The sequence below is a fragment of the Nerophis lumbriciformis genome, linkage group LG17, assembly GCF_033978685.3.
Source record: "Nerophis lumbriciformis linkage group LG17, RoL_Nlum_v2.1, whole genome shotgun sequence".
NCBI classification, from domain to species: domain Eukaryota; kingdom Metazoa; phylum Chordata; class Actinopteri; order Syngnathiformes; family Syngnathidae; genus Nerophis; species Nerophis lumbriciformis.
In genome coordinates this window covers 17,942,759-17,955,000 of record NC_084564.2, presented here as the reverse complement: position 1 = coordinate 17,955,000, position 12,242 = coordinate 17,942,759, and the positions used below count along the sequence as shown (strand labels likewise).

At 40.7% G+C, this 12,242-nt stretch overlaps 1 protein-coding gene across 1 annotated transcript in view; it reads right to left on the bottom strand.

Annotated features, from left to right (window-relative positions):
• Positions 1–10,962, bottom strand: part of brca2 (BRCA2 DNA repair associated) — a 25,819-nt gene extending 14,857 nt beyond the window's left edge. Inside the window, exons 1-11 of the mRNA XM_061972644.1 lie at positions 10,764–10,962; positions 10,410–10,508; positions 9,928–10,146; positions 8,887–8,947; positions 8,768–8,820; positions 8,658–8,692; positions 7,329–7,440; positions 7,190–7,245; positions 7,003–7,093; positions 4,934–5,509; positions 1–3,971 (exon numbers count right to left, since the gene is read on the bottom strand). The exon at positions 1–3,971 is cut by the window's left edge and continues 1,336 nt beyond it. Coding sequence (XP_061828628.1) covers positions 1–3,971; positions 4,934–5,509; positions 7,003–7,093; positions 7,190–7,245; positions 7,329–7,440; positions 8,658–8,692; positions 8,768–8,820; positions 8,887–8,947; positions 9,928–10,146; positions 10,410–10,464 — 5,229 coding nt within the window. The 5' untranslated portion in view covers positions 10,465–10,508; positions 10,764–10,962. The remainder of the gene's footprint in view (positions 3,972–4,933; positions 5,510–7,002; positions 7,094–7,189; positions 7,246–7,328; positions 7,441–8,657; positions 8,693–8,767; positions 8,821–8,886; positions 8,948–9,927; positions 10,147–10,409; positions 10,509–10,763) is intronic.
• Between the last annotated feature and the right edge of the window lie 1,280 nt (positions 10,963–12,242).

Below are 12,242 nucleotides of genomic sequence, written 5' to 3'. Positions count from 1 at the left end.
GTCTAAGGCCTCAGTTATAATGCTTTCATTCAACATGGAGTTTGCCCTTGTCATTGCATCATCGACGACAAGCACTTTTTTGCTGGCTGTGCAGAATCCACCACTGCTGGATGTAGATGAAAGGGTTGAATCTGCTGGGTCAAACACATGTTTCAGATTGTCCACATTTAACATCTTTTCACTGACTTTCTCCTCATTTTCATGACAATCACTGAAGACGGATTTTGCCCTGTTGAAAGGCGCGGATGAAACTGACACTCCTTTGCTGCTTGCTGTCTGGAAGCCAACATTTTTGTGATATTGCACTTTTTCCAAGCCCTCAACCGTGATGCTTTCATTCATCAGAGACTTTGCTCTTGTCACGGCATCACCGGATACAAGAACCTTTTTGCCACTGGCCGTGCAGAATCCGCCACCGTTGGACAAAGACACGTTGGGGGTTAAATCTGCTGGCTCAAACACATGTTTGGAGTTGTCCAGATGTAACATATTTTCAGTGACTTTCCCCTTATCTTCATAACAATAATTTAAGAGAGATTTTGCCTTGAGAGACGCTGATGAAACAGCCACTCCTTTGCCGTTGGCTGTCTGGAAGCCAACATTTTTGTGATATTGCGCTTTCTCCAAGCCCTCAACCATGATGCTTTCATTCATCAAAGACTTTGCTCTTGTCACTGCCTCACCGGATACAATAACCTTTTTGCCACTGGCCGTGCAGAATCCGCCACCGTTGGACAAAGACACGTTGGGGGCTAAATCTGCTGGCTCAAACACATGTTTGGAATTGTCCAGATGTAACATATTTTCAGTGATTTTCCCCTTATCTTCATAACAATCATTTAAGAGGGATTTTGCCTTATTGAGAGCCGCGGATGAAACAGCCACTCCTTTGCCGCTGGCTGTCTGGAAGCCAACATTTTTGTGATAGTGTAGTTTGTCCAAACCCTCAACTCCGATGCTTTCATCCAACATAGACGTTGCTATTGTCATTGCATCATCAGATACAACCTCTTTTTTGTCAATGGCTGTGCAGAATCCACTACTGTTAGACATAGATGCATGGAGGGTTGAATTTGCTGTATAAAACACACTTTGGGAATTTTCTAAGTTTGAGGTAGTCAACATCTTTTCACTGGCTTTGTCCTCTTCGTGGCAATCACTGAAGAGGGATTTTGCATTCTTAAGAGCCGCAGATGAAATGGCCACTCTTTTCCCACCGGCTGTCCAGAAGCCAAAGGGTGCTTTCGCAAGAGTTTCATGGGCAGAATCTGCTTTATAATACACACTTTTGGGATTGTTCACATTTGGCCTCCTCAACATGTCACTGACTTCATCCTGATCTTCACAGTCACTGAACAAGGACTTTGCCTTCTTGAGAGCCGCAGATGAAACAGAAACTCTTTTGTCGCCAGCTGTCTGAAACCCAACACTTTGCAAAATGTCCTCCTTGCTGGTTAGAGAAGCAGCTTTTGATTGTTGCTGTTGGCTTTCCTTTTCAACATCATCTAAGAGTGGCCTGGCTCTCAGCATTGCTTCATCCAAGACAGACCTGCTCTTTCCACTGGCAGTATGGAAACCACTGCCACCCACGGAACAAGATCTGGTGTTTTTTGGCAAGAAGGAAGGTAGAGTTGAAGACTCGTTTGTGTTATTGAATGATGGAGCTTCCATGTTTCTAATGTCTCCGCATCCTTTAACCATGGGCATATTTGCATTAAAGCATTCATCTTGAACAATTTCCTTTGTTTGCTGCTCTTTTACTAACAATCCCTCATTGCTCTCTGTCATGTCTCTAAAGTAAACATCTGCTTGTTGCAGTACTTCAGTGGGTAAAGTGCTGTCTGGAGTCAACAAGTCTAGAGTTTTTAAATTTCTCACACCTGCAAGTGTTGCACCTGCTGTTGAAAAGCAACCATCCATCTTCTCCACGTTTGTAGCATTTCCTGTTTTTTCATCCATCTTTTCAGTAGAAACAGGTAGACTATCAAAGAGGTAGCTGGTCAACATTTGCTTTCCAGTAGCAGACAGGAACTCACACCCCATTGATGGAGGACTTTGGGCTAGGGTTTTGGAACATTTTGTTTCAATATCTACATCATCTTTGATTCCATCAAACAAGGATTTTGCTTTTTTAAGAGCGTCAGAAGATATAGCAACTCTTATGCCATTGGCTGTTTGGAATCCGCATGGCTGATGGTTGACAGGGTCAACTCCTGGGAAACTTCCTTGTTTAGTTTCTGTGCTTGTGTTGTCGACTTGCAAAATACTTTTTGCTTTTGCCATTTCCTTGGCTGACACAGACACCTTGTTCTCGCTAACTGTGCAGAACCGAGCACTGCTGCTAGAGTCGATATCAACAGAGGAACCATGATTCAGTGAAGAAGATGCTGCTTTAGGTAAAGGGTCAATCCGTACAAGATGTAGTCCATCTTCTACACTCTTTTTGGTACCATTATTGTCCATATTGGCGCAATCTTTGAAGAAAGCGTTTGCCTTTAGCATTGCATTGGCTGAAATTGAAACAGTTTTCCCACTGGCCATCTGGAAGCCACTTGGACATGCGGCTGAGTTTTCCAAGCTTATTGAAGCATGTTGGACAGGTTTGACTGGTGAAAAGCCACTTTGAATTGTCTCCTCAGCTTTGTAACTGCCAAATGCCAACTGGTCCTCTTGCCTCGGGTCTCTACTCTTTGTTTGATGTGTGGAAATACTTTCCTCCAAATCCTGAAATAAAGCCCTGGCTTTCCTCAAACACTTTTTGGAAACTCTCAAAAAGTTTCCTTCTGCTGTTTCGGATGTGCTTCCTCTAGGTGAGATCCCAGCAGGGAAGGCAGAAGTTGTCCTGTCGTTCGTTTCCATAAAACTGGACAAAGGTGCGATTGGAGGTATTCTTGAGAGATTGGATTGTTCAAGATTGGTCGCTTGCTTTTCTGCCTCAAAACTATCATCAAAATCTATCCCCGACAGGAAGTTGGGATCAAGTTCTCTGTCCGCTTTTGGGCATGGGACGCCACTTCCTCTGCCCGATTGGGTTGACTGTGCAGTTCTAAACTGAGTGAATTCAAACTGACTGTCAGCTTCTTCAAGGAGTGTGCACAGCTCCATTACCTCTGCCCTCTGGGAGTCGGTCAGCTGGCAGTCATCCACTTTTTGGCCTGAGCCAGAAGCCACAGTTGCAGCTGCAGGAACTTTTATGGTTTGATCACCGAGAAGCGTTTGTGCTTCAGTCTCCTCCAAGAGACTTTTGTCTCTCTGAAGATTGGCGGTTGATATGCTTACTCTTTTGTTCGATGCAGTTTTGAACCCTGATGCCTGTATAGAGGGAAGCGAAACAGCGTTCTCGCTTTCATGATACTCATATTGAACTGAACCTGAAGCGCAGTTTAAGTTGTCGGCATCTGCTTTTGGACAGCTGAGTGACTGTACAGGTGTGTCCTTAGTGCATAAGGTGACATCAATGTGTGTTTTAAGTTCTTTACTTGTATACTTCAAAGGAGTAGTACATTGTGCACTAGAACCCGGTTTCTCCTCGCTTGGGAGAGCAGAGGATGCAGTCACATGAGAGATGTCAGCACCGGCTGACATGAAGCCGCTGTCACCCGATGCGTCCTCTGCGATGCACTCATGGGATTTATTAAGAGACTTTTTACGCACACAACTAAGGCTAGCTTGCCTCTTGGCTTCCTGTCGAGCCACCTTCAATGCAGTCAGACATGCTGATGAAGAGAAGCTGTCGCTATAAAGAGGTGGAGGAGGAAGCAGCGCTACCTTAGGTGGTGCGACAGAGTTGGAAGCTTGACTGAAATCTTGCGCAAATGCTCTGCAAAGCTGCGACATATCCAAATCCTGCATGCTTGAGCGATGAGATGGAGGCAGCTTTTCTTCAGGGATGTGTCCCTGTTGCAGATGTTTGCTGCTGAAGTCTGCTTCATCCTTGGCTTGAGGACTCAGCTTACCATGTTGGTTATGGCCTGAAATAAAATAACAAATGGTTAAAATTAGTGAATAAATTTGACCCCATCTCATTAACCTACTGATGACACGCATCAGGAGCTACTGGAGATTCGGTATCTGTCCCAAGGGTACTTTGACATATAAAGTATAGTTGAACCGCTATAGTGAATTATTCTATGACACTGGACGGCTTCAAAGTTGTTTTAATTTATAAAATGTTTATCCATGACATTTGAATAATAATTTTAAATATTTTGTCAGCTGATAAAACCTATAGAGAATCACAAATTATTAACTACTTAAGAATAAAAACAAGATGAAGTAAAAGTACTCATTCTTTAAAGACAACTGACAGACACATACTGTATTAGGGAACAGCCAGGCAACATTGTACCATGTACCTCCGCCACTAGGTTATGTATTCACTGGGGTTTGTTTGTCTGTGTGTTAATGGGGGATTTTGATGAAACGTTAAAGAAATGTCAGATATGGGATAAAGAACAAGTGATTAGCTTTTAGGAGTGTTCCAAAACATTTCTACTACATTACCTTACATTGATTTTACATTAGGAGGCTAAACTTCTGTGTGTGTATGCTATCCGTCCTGCCTCCACTCAGAGAGACATAGCGAGTGGATGATTGACAATTTCACTCTGTTTATTTATTTCCACTTGAGAACAACCATGCATATGGGTGGATTTGGATTGAACTGTCAGGAAATGGAATAACAAACAAGTGATTAGATTTTGGGGATGATCCAAATCACTGTCTGGGTTCAGGATTTTTTAACGGTTATTTTCTGTTGGGAAACAGGGCCTAATGGAGATCTGCGCTCTCCGAGGGCTTTTATTTTTTTTATTCTGTATTTGACTGTGGAGGTTCCACTGTGATATTTGTCACTCACAATTTGTTGAGATTTGTTTTCATTTAAATTTGACAAACGTGTTTCTGCAAGTTTAAATGGTATTTAAATAGTTACCTTGAAAAGATTTCTCCTTCAGCCTTTCCTTGTCAATGGTGTAGACAAATGTTCTCTTTTTCTTGATAAATGCGGAATCAGATATATTCACAGATGGTTTGACTGGCTGATCAGACCTGCATTGACTCTCTACTTGTGCTGTACTTGCATCTTGTAGTGTAGCAACATTAGTTTCCACAGTGGTGGCTGGAATCTCAGATAAACTCAATGGTGACCACTGTGTGAGTACAGCCTCTTCACTTTTCACAGGACTTTTTAGAGCGGTCTCCACATCAGATTCTCTTTGTTCAATGGATGCAGGCTTGGACTCTGCGGAGCTGCTGTTGTGTTCTTTCGCCAAAATAGATTGCCTCCTTTTCGTATTGTCAGCCTTCACCTTTCTCAGCGCCAAATGGGTGTTGGCAAAAACCACTGACAGGGTGTTTTCCTGTCTCTCGAGAACATTGCCGACTGTGCTGCAAATTCCCTCGTCCTCATTGCCGTGTGGGAGCTTTTGTCTCCAGATGCCCTCGCTCTGGTTTTGGGAATTTGACTTTGGGGACTCAGGATGAGGAGCAACCTCTGGAGGGTCAGCATCTGTTAATTGCACGTAAACAATCAGTCCAATAGTGGTGAAAGGCCAAAACATTAGATACAGCTACAAAATCCTCCGAGTGCCTAAACAGAACTGTATTAAAATTAATAATTTAAATGTAAATATTAATTGGAATTGCTTATTATTGTTGTCATACGTGACAGTGAATCATACACATAGATGTTTCTAATAGTTTGTCCCTCTCGAGCTTAATAAGGTACATTGGAACTTTGATTTAAGAACCACACACCGAATAAGAATATGCCTGGTGTGCCTCGCAGTACATCAGTACTATTGTTAGCTACTGTGCAACTTTGTGTGTTTTACAGCATTTTTCCAGTTTTGCTAGCTCAGTATGACTCCAAAGAAAGCAATGGACAAGCTAAGTGTTGTTTAAAACCTTCAACATTCACAGCGTTGTCGACACTGCCTCCTCTCCCTTCCCCCTCTCTTCCGCTGAACATGAAGCAGATTAACCAACAAAGTAAAGTGGAATTTATTTTTATTCCCTGTCATTCTAGCGACCTGGCTGGTACAGAGTTTTGTGATTTCAAACTGTGGGTGCACTACAGGCCTAGTGACTGTGTGTGCATGTCAGCTGGGCGGCTGAAAACACTATTTAGCACTTTATATTGGCTCAAAATGTATAAACTTTTACTAAAATATTGACTTTTGTCGATGCTGGAACCCATTAGTCATGTTTACAGTGGTTCTTATAGAGAAATTTGCTTCACAATACAACCTTTTCTATTTATAAACCCTGTTCAAAAAACAATGAAGTTAATAAATCTAGGTTTCACTGTATTAGAAAGGAAAAGAAAGAAGTAAAATATTAGAAATGGCTCTGTATGATTCAGTAAAATAGTAGACAGCATACTACAACCACTACACACACGCATGGTGCAAGGTGTGTCCAAACATTTGGCCTGTACTGTATATATACATTTACATACTATATATACTGTATACACACACACACACACACATATATATATATATACAAGCAGTATATATTGCTGAATTAGTAAATAACAATTATACAACTATTTTTATAACAAAATTACAATAAATGTATATTGATTTTATATTTGTCATCCTTGGAGAGAGAAAATTGTGGATCCATTTTTTTCTTAGCTCTTCTAAGCTACTGCTGCTACTACTACTACTACTACTGCTGCTACTACTACTACAATGCATTGGAAAAGCATTTACACCACTTCACTGTTTTTACATTTTGCTATGTTATAGCCTTATCCTAAAATGGAATACATTGATCTTTCTTCTCAAAATTACAGTATACAAACAACAACCCATACTGACAGCATATAGAACATTGCTTTCAAACGGCTGCAAATGTATTGACAAACACTAAGACCATATATAAAGCCTTTGCCATGATAGCTGGAACGTAGCATGTGGAAAAAAGTGAAAGGCTCTGAATACTCCCAGGATGCATCGTTGTGTACAAAATAGGCTCAAAACAATGTAGCAGTACCTTCTACAATCACAGACAGGTCATTGCTTTGGGGTGATGTTGCTTCATTTCTGGAAACATTTGAAAGAGAAGGGAAGAGCTTCCGAACAAACTTGAGAAAGTAGACAAAAAAGAAGAAAATTATACAAATTTACTCAAGACGGCTACAAATCATGTCCTATATATTACCGTACTTGAAAGAACTCACCACAACACTCTTGTCATCAAAGAATGTCGCAGAGCAAGGACTTTCATCGGTTTTAGCTACGGGATTAATAATACAAGTCATTCCAAAGCTTGCCTTGGTAGGTAAGAATCAATTAAACCATGCTGGTGAATGTGCTTACATAAAATCAGGGTGGACGCCAGAGCAGGTGGTGTATTCAGAGAGCTGGTCCATGATATGTCAGGGTGAATGTTTGCACCGAGGCTTTCAGATATGTGTTGGGCGTAGCTCAGCTGCATCATTATTAAAACAAAAAATGTTTTAAAACAGTAAAAGGTAATACAGTGGCACCTCAACTTAAGAGTGTTTTAAGATAAGAGCTGTCTCGACTAATTTTCACGCATTAAATTGCAAGCAAAAATTTGAGGTACAGTTATCACCGCCATTAGCTGGCGCAGCACATGTCACAGTCAACTCCTTGAGATCCACCCAAAACATCTCCAATGGTTGTTTTCCAACCAATGGAGGGAATAAAGTGAGTGTGAAGGACAGTACTGAGAAGAAAAAGTAGATGATATTCACCGAACGAAAGAAAGAAATTATCGAAAACATGACCGAAAATTTAGCCAACTTGGCGAGGCAATTTGAGAGTATCACTGCTCGTCTGCGCCATACTGAAGCAGAATGAGTAACGCCAGCCATCCATCCATCCATCCATTTTCTACCGCTTATTCCCTTTGGGGTCGCGGGGGGCGCTGGAGCCTATCTCAGCTACAATCGGGCGGAAGGCGGGGTACACCCTGGACAAGTCGCCACCTCATCGCAGAGCCAACACAGATAGACAGACAACATTCACACTCACATCCACACACTAGGGCCAATTTAATGTTTCCAATCAACCTATCCCCAGGTGCATGTCTTTGGAAGTGGGAGGAAGCCGGAGTACCCGGAGGGAACCCACGCAGTCACGGGGAGGACATGCAAACTCCACACAGGAAGATCCCGAGCCTGGGATTGAACCCAAGACTACTCAGGACCTTCGTATTGTGAGGCAGATGCACTAACCCCTCTTCCACCGTGCTGCCCTAACGCCAGCCAAGGATGTTAAAATAATATCTAAAGGGTGGACGTTTATCCATGAAAATATGCAAAAGCTGTTGACAGAGAAGCATCTCCTGTAGAAATCAACTCTTCAAGGTAAATGCTGTACATGATTATTACATTACATCATAAAACTACTATAGTTGTTTGTGCTACATTATATTGTATTGTTTTATACAACATGTATTATATAAAAACTTTGTTGTTGTTTTTTTAAAGGAAGTAACATGTCAAACGTGTGCTGTTTTGGGGGGTAAGCACCAATTAAATGTAATCAATTCATTTCAGTGGGAGACTTTGATTTGAGATACAGGTGTTTTGAGTTAAGAGCTTTGTCACAGAACCACTGGTAAGTTGAGGTACTACTGCACTAGAATTACAAAATGTATCATTTAATAAGTGGACTTACTGGGGATTTTTGTGGTGTATGAAGCAGATCTAGGCCTTGAATACAAAAATATATACAGCAGCAATATTAAAGCAAGTCAGCAAATTTAAATAATGTGACGTTAAACTTACCAAAACAGTCGCGAGTGTGGGGCTGTGCCTCTCCATATTTTGAACCCTTGGTCCTGTGTAATGGCAGCACTAGTAAGTCCAATCTATCCGCATTTGAACACAATTTAAAATTGACTTACGTCTCTTTTGAAAGATGAAACAAATATGGACTTCTTGTAACCCATGGAGCGGTTTCTTTTTCTAAGAGGGAGAAAAAAGCTTTAACTTTAACAGTGACATCTGATGCAAGAGTTTCATAAAAAAAATGTGGCTTTTGTAAAAATAATAATGCTCACTTTTACAGTATGGGCCTGATCCAAATAGGCACTGAATAGCATGTGCAAAATATAAAATTGTGTGTACTATTGTTTGAAAACCGCCATATTTAAGTACGTTTTTAGCGTGTATACTGGCTGTTACCATGCAGACACTCATTTCCCTCCACATTCATGAATTCATCTGTTGCAACCTGTAGCGTTTCGTCATGTTGTTGACAGGCGGCACACAAATATGTTCTTTCACCGTCGTCATTATCTTCCTCTTTATGCTCTACTCACTCTATACAACTCTCTTTGAACCACATCAAAACGAATCAATTACATTTGTTTTAAGTCATCAAGCAGCTATAAGATTATAAAATGTCATTGCTAAATAGATGATATATTTAATATTTTTATTTCTGATGATTAAAATATGTTGACACCCACACAAGCTATTCTCTCTCTTAATCGACTGCCTCTGCACCGTGATTGCCTCCTTTCTCACAGCCATTGGTGCGTGACTGTGCCAGTTTGCAAGAACGATCCCGACGTGCCAGGTATAGACACAAAGCAACGGCGGAAGAACAGTTTCAGGTTTGATAAATCACATTAGGAGCGAGAAATGATTATCACCCTTCCTACTATTTTGGGCGTTCTGATAATCGCTAAATGAATCGCGCTCGCTATTTTGCTCATTTAAGAGACACACTTTTTTTTCGCACAAACTGAGTAGATCATCTTTGCGTGCGCTCTTAAGTTGACACGCAATTTAATACATGCAAACCTTTAGTAGATCAGGCCCTATGTGTATTGTTGTTGTTGTAGTGTGCTGAGGTGTTAGCATTATACTGAGTCGTGCTTGTTTTAAATCAGTACCGCTCTGACAGTGTTAATCAACATAAAGTAAAATTTGCTTCGTACCTTGTTTGTCTTCGGTGTCCGGGAACAAAACACATGCACGTCTGAATACTTTTGGCGTTGAAAAGAGCTGACTTTCCACTGTGGTTTTCTCCAAAGGTGTTTTGAAGTTTGCCTCCTGGTTTGCACATAGGTCCTCCTGATCTGAGGCGTTTCCCTCAAGAGCGGCGGATGCTTTCGCTGTTAAAACATTGAACCAGTCTGGGTCCACTGGTCCCAGTTCTGGCATGGAAATCAGGAGGAAAATGAGTCACAATGAATGCACAATTAAATGAAATCATATATAAGAGCTCTATCAGAATTGTAATATGACAAAAAAAATTATGCTCAATTTTGATTGGCACTATTTTGTGAGAGGGTGTTCCAATGGTGCACAAAATATGACCCAAAGCTGATTTTATGAGTTGTATCTATTTGTATAAGTAGTTTTAATTCCCAATGGGTACCTTATGTTGTGGCCAATGTGTGTCTATTGTATGTTATACCTTTCCAGAGGTCTTCTGTCAAAGTATCGTACATGCTTCCTGGAGGTAAATCCATTCCCAGAGACTTGGATCATCCCTATTTTGTATCGTTTGTCCCACCTACGGAGGCAATAGTCCACATTTTACCTTTAGCATCAAACTGTTCAACGTTAGGCTTGGGGAATGTGTCACATATTAAGCTACATTGACTTCTACTAACGTCCAAAGAGATGCCGAACGCCGAGAAGCTGACTGTATGTTGTTTACAACCGTAACATATGTTTATAATGTTTCAAAATTTAGAAAATATGAAGTATCTTATTAAATGCTTAAAATACCAATAGGGCTGCTGAATTGGAATCTAAAGTTACTTACCATGACGCTGAGAGACACTACTAACTTTCATAACGACACGACTTCAACATAAAGTGTCAAAGTGAGACCAAAACGTAGTGAGATTGTTCGAAACACATCTTGGAATAGTCAACTTGAGAATATCGTACAAAAGTAAGTAATATTTAAACTATCTTGAAGATTTGTAACAATATAAACCTCGCGCCCGATGCCGGATACAGGAAACTACTTGTCATGCCTTCAAAGTAAGAGTATAGACGTGCTTAAATGTTCAAAATACGTTTTATTAAATTAATTTTCATTTTCATTTTTTTATTCATTTAGTTCAGGCTATGACATAAAAAAGTACCAGGTAGACAACACATAATAATAATATAAATTAATATAATGCAAAAGGTAATGCACAGTATGTAAGCATGATGATCCAGTTTTGCCTGAAATGGAGTGAGAAGAAGATAACTATCCACCCATCCATCCATTTCCTACCGCTTGTCCCTTTCGGGGTCGCGGAGGGTACTGGAGCCTATCGCAGCTGCATTCGGGCGGAAGGCAGGGTTCGCCCTATTAAAATAAAATAAAATAAAATAAAATAAACATAATTTATCAACGTCCTAAACAAACTAAATTGTTCGTTTTTAATACTATAAATTGTAGCAATAGTAAACAAGCAGCTTTGTTGCAAAATGAACCTCGCGCTCTCCCAGGATACCGGAACTACTTGATTTACTTTTAAAGTAAGAGTCCAGACGTGTTTCTCTTTAGAGCTGTTATAAATTATTCTGCAACAAATGACGCTAACCTCTCCTAACGAATTACAAACATGAGCAATTTATGAATGACCCAATCAAACAACATTGATTTATTAATGTGTTTTTTTTATCAGCATATGCAGCTGAGTTTTTTTCCAAACCTGTGACAGCATCCATCCATCCATTTTTCTACTGTTTGTCCCTTTCGGGGAAGCGGGGGGGGGGGGGGCCTGCTTCCCCGAAAGGGACAAACAGTAGAAACATGGATGGATGGATGCTGTCACAGGTTTGGAAAAAAACGGAGATTTGTTTTAAATTAATCCTACTACAGTAGCTATATGCGATACCACAATTTTTTTTCGGATCCAATACCGAATAAAATTCAGGCTGGTATTGCTGATACCGATCCGATACCGACATTTTGCGCAAATAAAACCTAAGGGACAAGCGGTAGAAAAATGAATGGATGGAAAACCTAATGTGTCTGGTTAAATATAAAATATATTTCTAGTGTTGCTGCACCAATGCGCGTTACTTATTTATATCAAACTCTGTAGCTGTAGGTGTCTCCAAATAGCCTACAAAAACGATACCTAAACTTGTTTTATAATATTGTGTGACTCATTTTAATTGCCAATTATTGTCTCGCTTGCGCATTACCGAGGCGGAAGAAAAATAGTTCCCACCATCCATCCATGCATCCATTTCCTACCGCTTATCCCCTTCGGGTCGCGGGGGGCGCTGGAGCCCA